The sequence below is a fragment of the Pundamilia nyererei genome, unplaced genomic scaffold (genome assembly GCF_000239375.1).
Source record: "Pundamilia nyererei isolate P.nyererei 1_Seehausen unplaced genomic scaffold, PunNye1.0 scaffold00276, whole genome shotgun sequence".
NCBI classification, from domain to species: Eukaryota; Metazoa; Chordata; class Actinopteri; order Cichliformes; family Cichlidae; genus Pundamilia; species Pundamilia nyererei.
In genome coordinates this window covers 552,265-566,631 of record NW_005187677.1, presented here as the reverse complement: position 1 = coordinate 566,631, position 14,367 = coordinate 552,265, and the positions used below count along the sequence as shown (strand labels likewise).

General features: G+C 41.7%; 1 protein-coding gene across 1 annotated transcript in view; it reads left to right on the top strand.

Moving 5' to 3' along the window:
• The window catches only part of LOC102213821 (potassium voltage-gated channel subfamily H member 8-like), a 45,485-nt gene that overhangs the window by 11,342 nt on the left and 19,776 nt on the right, over positions 1-14,367 (top strand). The window contains exons 2-9 of the mRNA XM_013915248.1: positions 5,364-5,597; positions 5,707-5,838; positions 7,221-7,366; positions 8,057-8,315; positions 9,794-9,951; positions 12,217-12,424; positions 13,921-14,044; positions 14,114-14,299. Of these exons, the coding sequence (XP_013770702.1) occupies positions 5,364-5,597; positions 5,707-5,838; positions 7,221-7,366; positions 8,057-8,315; positions 9,794-9,951; positions 12,217-12,424; positions 13,921-14,044; positions 14,114-14,299 (1,447 nt within the window). The remainder of the gene's footprint in view (positions 1-5,363; positions 5,598-5,706; positions 5,839-7,220; positions 7,367-8,056; positions 8,316-9,793; positions 9,952-12,216; positions 12,425-13,920; positions 14,045-14,113; positions 14,300-14,367) is intronic.

Genomic DNA, 14,367 nt, shown 5'->3' with positions numbered 1-14,367 from the left:
TGTGTGCTGACAACTGCCTCAGGATTTGAGTTGAGGTCTCGACTTTGACTGGATCACAGGAAACACCTTGATTCTTTTCTTTTTCGGCCATTGTTGCTGTGTTTAGGGATCATTGTCCTGTTGCACGTTCTAGTTTGGGTCAGACTTTAACTGTCCCCACATTTAGCCTCACATTTGACTCTAGAATACTTTCGTATGCAGAGGAGTTCATGGTTGACTCAGTGACTGCAAGGTGTAAAGGTCCTGTGGCTCCAACAAGGTCAACTCATCACTACGCCACCACCGTGCTCAACAGTTTCGATCAAGTGTTTGTGCTGATATGTTTAGTGTTCTCTGTTATGACCAGACATCTTCACTTTGATCTCATCTCTCCAGAGGACATTGTTCCAGAGGTCTTTTGGCTTCTTCAGATGCATTTTTATAAGCCTGAGCCATAATGGCATGAACTTTTTGAAGAGAAGAAACTTTCTCCTAATTGTACTGTCATGAACTTTAACATTTAACATGCATGTAGCTGTAGCTCTTTGTTTTGTTTTTTTGTGTTTTGTTTTTGTAGTTTCTCTGAGCATTGCATAGCCTGACCTTTGGTGGAATTGACTGGGTATCCACGGCTGAGGAGACTGAGACATTGTGTTAACACACCTGAATGCTCCAGACCAGCAAACTGCCAAAACTTTAGTTCTTTTTAAGAGATGCTCACACTGGCTGGTTATCAGCCAATCAAACGCAGTTGATTAGTAGCATTTGGCTGCTATTTTTTCATTATGTTATGAAAACTTTCTTTTTCACATGTCTGTGTCACAATAAATGAGATTTTATTGAGCCATATATTTAATGATGACACAATATGCACAAAAATATTTTTTGTCAGTTAATTATTCTGATTTACAACTTCAGTGTACTGCCTCGGAGAAGTATATGACTTTCCATGAGCCTCTAGCACTGAGAGGCAGTTTATATTTATGTCTGAGTAGTGGTTCAAGGTCTGGCAAGAGCATTTACATTGGGCATGCTTTATTAATGTGCAAATTATAAAATTTCATTGTCCCCAGTTATTTAAGCAATCTCCCTTTATATGCATCTATTGATCCATCTATTCCTGCTCATCTCATTCAATCATTGGCTCTCTCATCCTGTATTGCTCACATTCTTCAAAGTGGTTGCTCCAGTCCCCCAGATTCATGCATGCATGGACTTTAATGATCTCAATGGAATGAATGCCTTAAGAGTGTGAGTCAATTATCATACCTAACCCAATGTCTGATAATGAATTATTCAAGGCTGGCTGCATAACTTAAGCTGTCAAAAGATTTGTCATAGCTCTGGCTTATATCATAGCCTGCTCGTCAAGTTACGTATGCTTACATACACAGCAGTCAAAAGTTTGGACACACATTGTAGATACTCACTGAAGACATCAAATATATGAAGCAAGATATATGGAATTATGTAGCAAATAAAAATTGATAAATAACTCTAAATATGTTTTATATTTTAGATTCCTCAAAGTAGCGCTGTCAACAAAGCCCTTTGCTTTGTTGACAGCGCTGCAAACCCTTGACCTTCTCTCAATGAGCTTCATGATGTAGTCACCTGAAATGGTTTTCACTTTACAGGTGTGCCTTTCTTAAGAACCAATCGGCTAAGTAAAGAGAAACAACAGTTCATCATTACTTTAAGAGCTGAAGCTCAGTCACTCTGGAAAATTGCTAAAACTTTCAATGTGTCCTCAAGTGCAGTCGCACAAACCAGGTGCTACAAGTGCTACAATGAAACTGGCTCACATGAGGACCGGCCCAGGAAAGGAAGACCAAGAGTCACCTCTGCTGCTGAGGATAAATTCATCCGAGTCACCAGCCTCAGAAATCACAAGTTAACAGGACCTCAGATTAGAGCCCAGATACAGTGGCTTGCAAAAGTATTCGGCCCCCTTGAACTTTTCCCCATTTTGTCACATTACAGCCACAAACATGAATCAATGTTATTGGAATTCCAGGTGAAAGACCAACACAAAGTGGTGCACACGTGAGAAGTGGAACGAAAATCATACATGACTCCAAACATTTTTTACAAATAAATAACTGCAAAGTGGGGTGTGCGTAATTATTCAGCCCCCTTTGGTCTGAGTGCAGTCAGTTGCCCATAGACATGCCTGATGAGTGCTAATGACTACATAGAGTGCACCTGTGTGTGATCTAATGTCAGTACAAATACAGCTGCTCTGTGACGGCCTCAGAGGTTGTCTGAGAGAATATTGGGAGCAACAACACCATGAAGTCCAAAGAACACACCAGACAGGTCAGGGATAAAGTTACTGAGAAATTTAAAGCAGGCTTAGGCTACAAAAAGATTTCCCAAGCCTTGAACATCCCACGGAGCACTGTTCAAGCCATCATTCAGAAATGGAAGAAGTATGGCACAACTGTAAACCTACCAAGACAAGGCCGTCCACCTCAACTCACAGGCCCAACAAGGAGAGCGCTGATCAGAAATGCAGCCAAGAGGCCCATGGTGACTCTGGACGAGCTGCAGTGATCTACAGCTCAGGTGGGGGAATCTGTCCATAGGACAACTATTAGTCGTGCACTGCACAACGTTGGCCTTTATGGAAGAGTGGCAAGAAGAAAGCCATTGTTAACAGAAACCCATAAGAAGTCCCGTTTGCAGTTTGCCACAAGCCATGTGGGGGACACAGCAAACATGTGGAAGAAGGTGCTCTGGTCAGATGAGACCAACATGGAACTTTTTGGCCAAAATGTAAAATGCTATGTGTGGAAAACTAACACTGCACATGACTCTGAACACACCATCCCCACTGTCAAATATGGTGGTGGCAGCATCATGCTCTGGGGGGGCTTCTCTTCAGCAGGGACAGGGAAGCTGGTCAGAGTTGATGGGACGATGGATGGAGCCAAATACAGGAAGAAAACCTCTTGGAGTCTGCAAAAGACTTGAGACTGGGGCGGAGGTTCACCTTCCAGCAGGACAACGACCCTAAACATAAAGCCAGGAAACAATGGAGTGGTTTAAAACAAAACATATCCATGTGTTAGAATGGCCCAGTCAAAGTCCAGATCTAAATCCAATCGAGAATCTGTGGCAAGATCTGAAAACTGCTGTTCACAAACGCTGCCCATCTAATCTGACTGAGCTGGAGCTGCTTTGGAAGGAAGAATGGGCAAAGATTTCAGTCTGTAGATGTGCAAAGCTGGTAGAGACAGACCCTAAAAGACTGTAATTGCAGCAAAAGGTGGTTCTACAAAATATTGACTCAGGGGGCTGAATAATTATGCACACCTCACTTCTCAGTTATTTATTTGTAAAAAATGTTTGGAATCATGTATGATTTTCGTTCCACTTCTCACGTGTACACCACTTTGTGTTGGTCTTTCACCTGGAATTCCAATAAAATTGATTCATGTTTGTGGCTGTAATGTGACAAAATGTGGAAAAGTTCAAGAGGGCCGAATATTTTTGCAAGCCACTGTAATTGGCACACAGTGTTCCAGTAGCAGACACATCTCTACATCCACTATTAAGAGGAGACTGTGTGAATCAGGCCTTTGTGGTCAAATAGCTGCTAAGAAAAAACTACTAAGGAAAAGCAAGAAGCAGAAGAGATTTGTTTGGGCACAAGAAACACAAGGAATGGAGATTAGACCAGTGGAAATCTTTGCTTTGGCCTGATGAGTCCAAATTTGAGATCTTTGTTTCCACCTGGCATGTCTTTGTGCGACGCAGAAAAGGTGAACTGATGGTCTCTACATGCATGGTTCCCACTGTGAAGAATGGAGGTGTGATGGTGTGGGGGTGCTTTGATGGTGACACTGTTGGGGATTTATTAAAAACTGAAGGCACATTGAACCAGCATGGCTACCACAGCATCCTACAGCAGCATGCCATCCCAACAAGTTTGCGTTTAGTTGGGCCATTGTTTATTTTTTAACAGGACAATGACCCCAAACACACCTCAAGTGTGTAAGGGCTATTTGACCAATGAGGGGAGTGAGTGCTGGCCTCCACAGTCACCTGACCTAAACCCAATCAAGATGATTTGGGATGAGATGGACCACAGAGTGAAGGCAAAAGGGCCAACAAGTGCTCAGCATCTCTGGGATATTTATCTTTTTGGAGTCACTTCCTGCTGGCCATTAAATAGGATTTTAATCAAAGACACCACTGCATCCATCACTTATATACAGTCTGTGGTTTTATGTTATCTAGCTGTAGACTTTATCCAAGTCAGTCTAAATTCCTCATAGTAATTCATATGAGTATATATTAAAAGAAATTATAGAAAAATGTATCACACAGAATTAATTTTAGTTTAGTAACTGAGCTATGGCTAACTATTAATATATTATATAGCTTTAAAATTTGGATATGTCAGTATTTATATAATAGCTAAATGGTTAGGTGTTATGTAACTAGTTTTTATGATATTATAACAGCTAAAGCTTACCTTAAAATCTCAAAATGTCTACTTTTGGGAAAAGAAATTAAATAAATAAATCACTGAAACCTCCCAACGATAGCATACAAATGGCAGAGGGCAGGCACCTAATAAGACTGTGCAATGTAAATTTTCTCAGAGTAGAATGTTGTAGCCACATGACGATTCAAAAAAATTATAATGAATATAGAAACTTGCAAAGAGATGATTTCAAATTAACAGAGTGATATCAAAATCTTAACAATGTTAACTACTGGCCAAAGCCGACACAAAGAAGAAAATACTGTTGCTAATTTCGGTCTGAAACTATTTAAAGGTTAAGTAAGGATACATTGATGTGGCCCCAAATCATAAAATATGTGATTAAAAAAAAACAAAAAAACAGCTGAAGATAATAAAAAAAATGATAATGGCACCTCCCGTGCAGAAGCCGAACAAAGAAAAGGAGATGATTATTTTTTTGAAGTTCATTGAAAAGCAGCAGGCATGTTAAATTCTCCTTGAGGACAGCTCTTCAAAGTGAGAAGAAGCCTTTTAGAGCCAAACACGCAGCGAGAGTGAGTACTGAAAGAAAAAAAGAAAAGACAGCCGTGGATGAAATTTTAATGCGATACCTTTTGAATAATCTTGGTGAACCTGTAGGTGCTGACCCCACAACGTGGTGCATGCACAGCAAAACCCATCCTTAAAGGCACAGCTCCCAGCCTCAGCTGGTTTAAGCTGTTGTTTGGTGGTAATTAAGTATTTTATCAACATTTAACAACAAGAGAGAACGACTTGAGCTTTCTGGTTTTGTTCTTTTGTCCTCTAACTGCTCTCCAGTTTTCTTACACTCTTACCCTAATTATGTTTCTCCTTTTTCCTCCCTTGTGACTTTGCTCCATCACTTTCCCATCTTCCCTCCGCTCAGACAGCAACTTCGTCCTGGGGAATGCTCAGGTCCAGTCTCTCTATCCCATTGTCTACTGCTCCGATGGCTTCTGCGAACTGACCGGCTTTGCCCGCGGCGAGCTGATGCAGAAGAGCTGCATGTGTCACTTTCTGTACGGGAGTGAGACCAGCAACCCTCTCACCACACAGATGCAAAAAGCTCTGGATGAACGCCGGGAGTTCAAGACTGAAATCATTCTGTACAAGAAGAGCGGTAAGACTCGGTTGCTGGAGCAGACTGACAAGTTAAATAGCGTTTAGTGCAGTATTTCTTTTTTCCAAACCAATATGTGTCTGTGTTCTGATCTATTTTCCTTGAAAAGGCTCTAAGTTCTGGTGTCTGTTGGACATTGTTCCCATCAAGAACGAGAAGGGCGAGGTGGTTCTGTTCCTGGTCTCACATAAGGACATCACAGAAAACAAGGACCAGGACCGTGACAATGAATCTGACATTGGTGAGCACCATCCACTCCCTGTCCAATTCACGTGAAATGAGAAAGGCATTAACGAGAATCAGTCAAGCTACCTACTTCACGTACCTGCTGTCAGTTCTGTCGAGAGAGATGGCAAAGAGCCGATCAGTTCATATGATTCCTTTAGAGAGAAGGGGTCAAATAAAAACAACATCCATTGGACTATTGTGCATGGACTTATAAAACACATAAGCATAGTGCTGTGCATGAATGCGCCAGCACATATTCACTGAACAAATACACTTTGCATTTAAAGAACATGATGTGAGCATACAGTGACGCGTGAGCGCATTGCACATGATGAGCTGTAAATAATGCTAGTGGTTCGAGCAAACGCAGAGCTGCTGCAGCTGTCTATCTAAAGGTCTGATGGAGCTTTATGAATGAATCAGTGCAGCTTCTCACAGAACACAAACAAGTCGGGCAAGTCGATTCTCCTGCTTTCCCAAGCAGTAAATTTTGGGCAAACATATCGAGATTCCTGTGTGCCACTTTGACTGTTTATCTGAAAATATCCAAAGTGGACATTTTCACATGGTCTAATATTCCTATGTCGATGACAACGTTGGTCCAGAATCAGCATTGCAGCTGACTTGTTTACACCGTCTTAGCATTCAGATGCATTCAGTTAGCGTTAGCCAAGACGTTAGCTTACTGTCACGAGGAACCCAACATGAGAAACCTAAGCTTGGCTAACAGAAAACCTGACTTGATAAAATGTTTATTATATTGTATGAATTCTTAAAGAAAACACCTGAAATGCTGAGTTTTATATAAACAAAGGAATTTGTTTTTTCCTTTCCCTCCATGTTCCAAAGCTATGACATCACAACAGCGTGACTGGTCAGTTGCAACGCTGACGACACCAACATGGGAATATCAGACAGACCTACTTTACAGTGAATTCATCGCCAGTTTTTCTGTTTTGTTTCAACTGGAGGGGATTTGCTATGTGCTGAAAACTTTTCTGTATGTGTGGTTGAGGGATGTAAAGACATAACAACCAGCTCCACAGCAGCAGGGAGTAAATGTACAGCATCGCTCCACTAATCGAATGCTGTCATCACCTCATGTATTAGTGTAGTGTTTTACACGACCTCAGACATTTAGATTATGGCTCTCCATAGCTATGGTGAACAGCCACGACCTAAAGTGAAACATATTAGCTTTAGATTACAGATCTCGGTGTAGCCAAACTACTACAATGTTCATAATGTTGCTCAATTAAACCAGACAACAGTCGTCCTCAAGCTATCTCTCATTTGCCTCCTTTTAGATTCAGTTGTAGGCATGTGCAGGTTAGCATGGTGAGAGTTTCTGCCACATTAGTGCTTTGTTCTCCTATTGTGTGCCCTTGCTCTCAGACGAGGAAACTGGTCTGGAGATTCGCCAGATCAGCTGCCCCTCAGGCTGTAACATGGAGCGCCGGCGCAGTCGGGCTGTCCTCTATCAGCTGTCGGGACACCTGCAGAAACAGGACAAAACCAAGAGCAAGCTGAAGATCAACAATGTGAGATGTGCTGTGTTTGGTGGTTTAAATTATTCACAGCCAATGCCTTTTTTTTAAAGTTCAGTGACCTCTGACTTTTACTCTACAGTCACAATTCTCCTTTGCTAAGTATCAATAAAATATGCACAGAGGATGCGCCATTTTAAATATAAATACCCCGTCACAGACTTTCAAGCCCTGACCAAGACCTTTAGTAAGGCCAAAAGTCGCAGTGTCATCAGCATGTTTTGTCTGTAGGGAAAGCTGCAGCCTCCAGGAGAGTGCAACTGAAGCGCCATATAAGGTGTCAGGGGTTTACTGGCTTTACTGATTAAGAGGGTTGTCATGGTTTCAAGAGCTTTGCTTGTCATTGTGATCTGCATATCAATTCAAAAAGATGAAGGCTTGTAAATTTAAGCAACCTTGAATGACATAAAGACTGCCAAACTGCCTCCAACATGCGAGGAGCAGTCGGAATAGCCATTTGTCTTCAGCTTGGCCAATTTTATTTAGATTTGATGGCGATATAAGTCTCAATCACGCCAATCCAGTGGAACCATAAATTATACCTTCACATCTAGTGCTAAAGATGAAATATTTAATGGAGATGAAAAGCCACTCCCCATTGTTAACTTGGCAGATATATAATGCTAATACTGTTAATTTATGCCCATTAATTCTCATGTGTGTTTTTCCATGCTACACATCAAGAGCGTTCTCGGAGCCAATGCGAACCCTGTCCCCGAGTATAAGGTGGCCGATGTCCAAAAATCCCGTTTCATCCTCCTTCACTACGGTGCATTCAAGGCCGGCTGGGATTGGCTGATCTTGTTGGCCACTTTCTACGTGGCCATCACGGTTCCCTATAACGTTTGCTTCACAGCTGTGGAAATACGAGAGGACGGCGGCTCGGCAGCGCGAAACCCACCGAGTGTCAGCGATATCTTGGTGGAGATACTTTTTATCATTGGTAAGCCCGTTTTAAGATGCTTCCCCTCTCTCTGCCAGTCTTTTAACTTTTAACTCTTTTAACTCCTATCATTCTCTATCCAATTTTATGAACCATACTTAAAAATGAGCACCTTTTTTTTCTGGTGGAAACATCTATGAATGGTGAATATAATATGAGCCTGAAATGATCAAGGATCCATATAGAAGTCACACAAAAGTATTTACAAAGGCCCAAATCCCATAAAAGTTTGCGTTAAACAGTCTGTGAGACAAATGATACCCACTCTCCTGACCTCTCGAAAAGTCCCTTCAGTCAAAAGCGGCTGTTAGTGTCCATGTGACTCGACATCTCCCATTGCAGCTGCACTAACCAGGTCACCCAGGCCTGTGTTTTGTTCCATTTGTACCAAAACATGAATACAGTTTGTGTTTAGGTAATCTGGGTCAGTCTGGAAGTGGAACTTGTAAGATCAGACTGCTTTAAAAGCCACCAGGAGCTCACATTAGTCACTCGTGTAGGCAGCTGTGTCATTTATCTCTTTTATACAGACTTTTTTGGAGGGAGCAACATTAAAACTGAGGAAACTAGTGCACAACTGCTGCCAGCAGCTGGTTAGCATAAACACTTTAAACAGGAAGAAACAGCAAGTTTTGCCCTGTTTAAAAGTTAAAGCGAAAAAAACAAACAAGTAAGACAGGGTTTTCTTTTTTCTTTTCTTTTTTTTGCCATTTGGCTTTGTTTAGAGCGGCAATGTCAAACTCAGTTTACATCGTAGGCCAAGTACAGCCCACTGTGGCAAGGCAAGTTTATTTATATAGCACAATTCAACAACAAGGTGATTCAAAGTGCTTTACAGAGACATTAAAAAACAAAAACAAATAAAAAGCATGATTTAAAATTGATTAAAAAAACAGTAGATAAAATCAGTAATTAAAATGTAAGTTTTGACGAAGATTTTAACAACACATCTCAGTTTTTCTGCATGATGGGCTTTAGATGACTTTAGAAAAGTGGGTTGATTCTGGCCCCTGAGCCTTATGTTTGACAACCCTGGTTTAGCAAACACAATACTTGTTTGATTTACAGGTACTGGTTGTGCTAGCTCAGTCCCTGTGGTTCTGCGGAGTAACTGGCTGCTGGCTTTAGCCTCATATTTATGCTACAGGCATGGCTGCAGTATCAAGTTTCTCATCTACTGCTCATAAAAAATGCAAGTAAAAGTTACCAAACTGACACAGTGTTGCTTTAGGTAAGAAAGTGACTGATTAATCACAAGAAGGAGAGTCAATTAGACTTTAAGGTTTTGGCACACTGCTAAAGCATTTCAGCCTACATTTGTGATGTCATTCTTTTTCTTTCTTGTTTTATCTGCGGTGAAGGTGGAGTTCCTTTTTTTGTTGCTAGCCAGTTCTATTTCAATAGAAGTTGGGTTGGTCTTGGTCATCCAACTGGGTCATCTCCAGATTTAATGATGCCTTTCGTGTGCTTCGTTCTAGATATCGTGTTGAACTTCCGAACAACTTACGTGAGCACGTCGGGTCAGGTGGTCTACGACGCCCGTTCTATATATATTCACTACGTCACGTCCTGGCTGTCTGTGGATCTGATTGCCGCCTTGCCCTTTGACCTGCTCTATGCCTTCAATATCAGTGTGGTGAGTCTGCAGCAATGACTTTTAGTTGGTTACACAAGGGTTGAAATAGAGGCATGGTGCATAAATCCTGCTTGCTTGACTGTTGCTCATGCTTTTGTGATCCTTTAGTTATGATTTTTATCCATTTTTGTGCACGTGACGTGAAGGTAGTGGCTCTAAGGGCCCCGCTGGCGGTCATAGACCTCATTCTTTTATCAGTAGCACTCTCCTGCTGCTCAACTCTTTCACTGCTCATTTAGTAAGGCAATTAAACTGAACATGCTCAGTGGTCACCGAGACGACAACGCCTGCACTTAAACTCACAGAAACCTGAACTGACAAGTGACTGACAACTTTTTGTTCCATATTTTGTTGAAACGTTGCTCTTCCTGTGAAAATTTGTTGCAAGAGTGGCTTCAAAAAGGAGGAAAGCTGAGAGGGTTAGCATCAACCAGAACTCATTATTAGGTAACTGGTAATTAAGTTGATAAATGAGTATGCTGAGGACAAATTACCGTTTGAGACAAGTAGATTAGCCAGATGATGCTCAGTGCAGATCCTGATAGCTGTTCATGCAGAAAACATTGCGACTGGCACATGAGGCTGCACTACACTTTTTACTTTGGTCTAATATTTATTTTGTTTTACTACTTTTTTATAGAGCATTTACAGCTCATGTCCCCATTGTGCTGTTTCTAATAAAGAGATATGTCTGTATTTTCAGGGGTTGCAAGTCCAAAAGGCTGTGGGACTCTAGATAAGGAGGACCAGACTTCTGGCACTTCTTTAAGGCTTCCTGGTTGAATCCTTAACCACTTGATGTTATAAACAGAAAATTAAAGTACTGATGTGACAAGTGGAGTGTATATACTGTATTTTTTCAGCTAAAATGCAGTTAAAATTTTATAATACAGATGGGCGATGACCCAAAAGATCGAAGAGTGTATGTCCTCCAAAAACCCCCCCAGAGATTTATTAAAGCAACGAAGTGGAATATTCTTACTCAGTCAAGTCAGTCACCTGATCTGAACCCTATTGAGCATGCATGTCACTTGTTGAAGACTAGACTTCAGACAGAAAGCCTCACAAACAAACAGCAACTGACAGCCGCTGCAGTGAAGACCTAGCATAGCATTAAAAAGGAGGAAAGCCAGCATCTGGTGATTTCCATGAGTTCAAGCCCTCAGGCTGTCATCGCATAGAAATGAAGACTTTATTTTCAGTTATTTAATTTGTCTGGTTACTTTTGAGCCCCTGAAATGATGGGATTGTGTTAGACTTTTATGCAATCCTAAATTAAAGCTGAAAGTCTGCACCTCAGCTGCATCTGAGTTGTTTCATTTATAATTCATTGTGGTAACGTACAGAACCAAAATTAGAAAAATGTGGTATTCAAACACCACTTTAGTGAAGTCCCAGAATAAAACTGAGGAGCTGGAAATCATAATAACAGGTGCCTGTTTAAAAAATTAACTTTTTTCAGATTTTTTTTGTGCAACACAACCATGCAACTAAAGACAGATCTGTACAGTGTGTGATTAGCATGACACTGAGTTGGGGTATTTTGGTTTGTTTTCTAATCATTTATTTTTTAGATTACCATCATCATATTTTTGTAACTCCCCCCCCCCCCTGTGATTAAAACAGGAGCAAAGCAGAGCAATCACACACCTGTTTCTTCTTTGCCGATTCTTAATCACATCCAGGTTTCTGGAATTAATTCTTGTCTCTGTGTGGTGTAATCCATCTTGCATGTGTGGAAACCAGTGAACAGGCTACTAATTGGACACAGAAATGAGCAAGGAATTGCACAGAATGAGAAAAATCAATATCGTGAGCATGTTTGAGGAGGTAAGAGGGAGCATCAGGACTGTTTTCACTAAAGTATGATAACATCAGTGACTTCCTCTGCCTGCTACAACTGAATTTGAACCAGCTCTGAATTTATTTTCTTGGGCTATTTTAATTCCGTCTGTGTTGCAAGGATACTGAGACATGTTTTTGCTGTTTGTCTGTGCTGTAAATAGGTTTGTGCACCAGGTCCCTCAGTAACATAGCTCACTATCAAGGTGACTGATTAAGACTGTCAGTGTCCACCAGTACTTCTAATTACAAACCTTCCCCAGCTCCAGATGTGAAAAAGATTAAACCTGACTATTTCTAATTCAAGTCACGGTAAATGTTCTACCCTACCTATCTGAGAGTAACTAATCCCATCCTAATGAGCTCTACTTGTCATATTTCCCGTTACAAGTTTTCGCCTTCCCTTCTGTCTCTGACTCCCAGAACTTCGGCGTTCACATGCTGAAGACGGTGCGCCTGCTACGCCTTTTACGCCTCCTGCAGAAGCTGGATCGTTACTCCCAGTACAGCGCTGTGGTCCTCACGCTGCTCATGTCCACCTTTGCACTGCTGGCCCACTGGATGGCCTGCGTGTGGTACTTCATTGGGCGCAGCGAGATCGAAAGTAATAGCCTCACCTCTTGGGATATAGGTTCGTGTCTGTGTGTCTGTATTGTGGTTTCATTTAAAGATTTACGGGGATTCATTTGATGGGGGAGCAAAAGAGCAAAGAGACAGGGAGACAGACCCAATCAAAGATTGTGCGTGTCATTTTAAATGCTCCGAAGCAAAGCATGAAGATACTCTTCTACGTGCAGCTTGTATGTGTGTCCTTTCACTGCGAAAACACTTCTAATTATGGTGATCTGTTTCCCCTCCTACTGCGCTCACCGGTGCCAAACAACAACAATACTGCGAGGTGCATGTGGTGCTGGTGCTTATCCTGTTTGAGCGATTTAACGCAACAAAGCGCAATGAGACAAAAGAGTAGAGAGGGAGGACGATGGTGAGCAGCGGTTAAAGATATATGGTTTTCTCTGATTTGTAGATGCACGTGGATGTAAATGTACACGTGGGGTGGGCTAAGGTGGAGAAGTGGGTCAGCCGTTTATCATAGGGTTGGTAATTGAGCTTGCACAAATTGCTTCCAATGAGCAGGCTTGTTCTCCACTAGTCAGGCTTAATGAGAGTTGTGCACACGAGGTTTAAAAGCTCTCTTACCAGTTTATTTATGTAACACTACACAAGTCAGCTCCGGGTTTACAGACAAAAAGCTGTGTTTTACTCTTGAAATTACAATATTCTGATAGAGACTCAGCAGGAAAGAAGACAAGGGAGCAGACAATAATGCACAAAAGTCTCTGTATTTTGCGTCCATGGAGACGGACGTTATGTGTTTTGTTTAAATTGGTCTTGAGCAATAGTTCTCCAGGGTTTCTGAAGGTCTTTCAAAGTCTTATTTGGCTGCTTTGTACAGTCCTTGTACTCATCCATCTTCTGATGGATAGGGATGATGTTGTGTCTACACATGACAGACAACTTAGCAAAGAACACATTTTAAATTGTATCTTTGGCTACTAAAGAACAGCCTGTTCCAGATCTAGTCATAGGTTTTTGTCCATTTTTGCATCTGTTTTCTGTTTTGTGAAATGAATATATGACTAGATAATAGTTGAACTTTTTTAAGCATTATAAGAGTATGTTATATCGGTATTGTGCGCCACTAGGATGCCTAATCATTTTAAAGCTATTTAGGGTTCAAGGAATGACCTCTGCTTATATAAGTGATGCCCGTTACTGTGGTTGATTAAGTAGTAGTGTGAAGCAAATATGAGAAGTCCCTTGTGATGTAAGTAATTTCTAAGAGACTTTGACTTCCTGTCAAAATGTTAAAACAGCCACAAGCTGACAGATAATGAGACTTATTATTTGCACTGTGCATAAATACAATCTGACATTAAAATGCTTGCATGCTGTGTCAGACGTGTACTCCCAAATGCACATACACCAAAGCTGAAGGAATGACTCTACCCTTCCAGGCTTGTTACCGCCGCTAATGAAGCCTTCTAGTAAAGGTCATCAAACAAACACGGTTGCACTCTCATTAAACTGACAAACTCTTCTGGACTGTCCTACTTCCCCCACCAGGCTGGCTCCATGAACTGGCCAAACGCTTGGGAACGCCATACTTTATGGCACCGCTGACCTCCCTGCTGGGAGTCTCTGAATCGCCTCAAGACACTGTGACAGCAGGACTAAGCAATTACAGCCAGTGGAACGGCTCTAGTTTGGAGCCACTGAACGGGGCGAGCGTGTTGGATTCAGGCCAGTGGAATGGCAGCAAGACCAGAGTGAGGGCACCGAATGGCTCAGGGATGACAGTGAGCGGCGGACCGTCTGTCAGGAGCTCCTACGTGACATCACTCTACTTTGCCCTGAGCAGTCTGACCAGTGTGGGCTTTGGCAACGTTTCGGCCAACACGGACTCTGAGAAGATCTTCTCCATCTGCACCATGCTGATCGGAGGTGGGCAAAACCTCAACATCAAAATCAGATGTTCTTAACCCTTTACAGCCTGAGCCATACAAAATATCT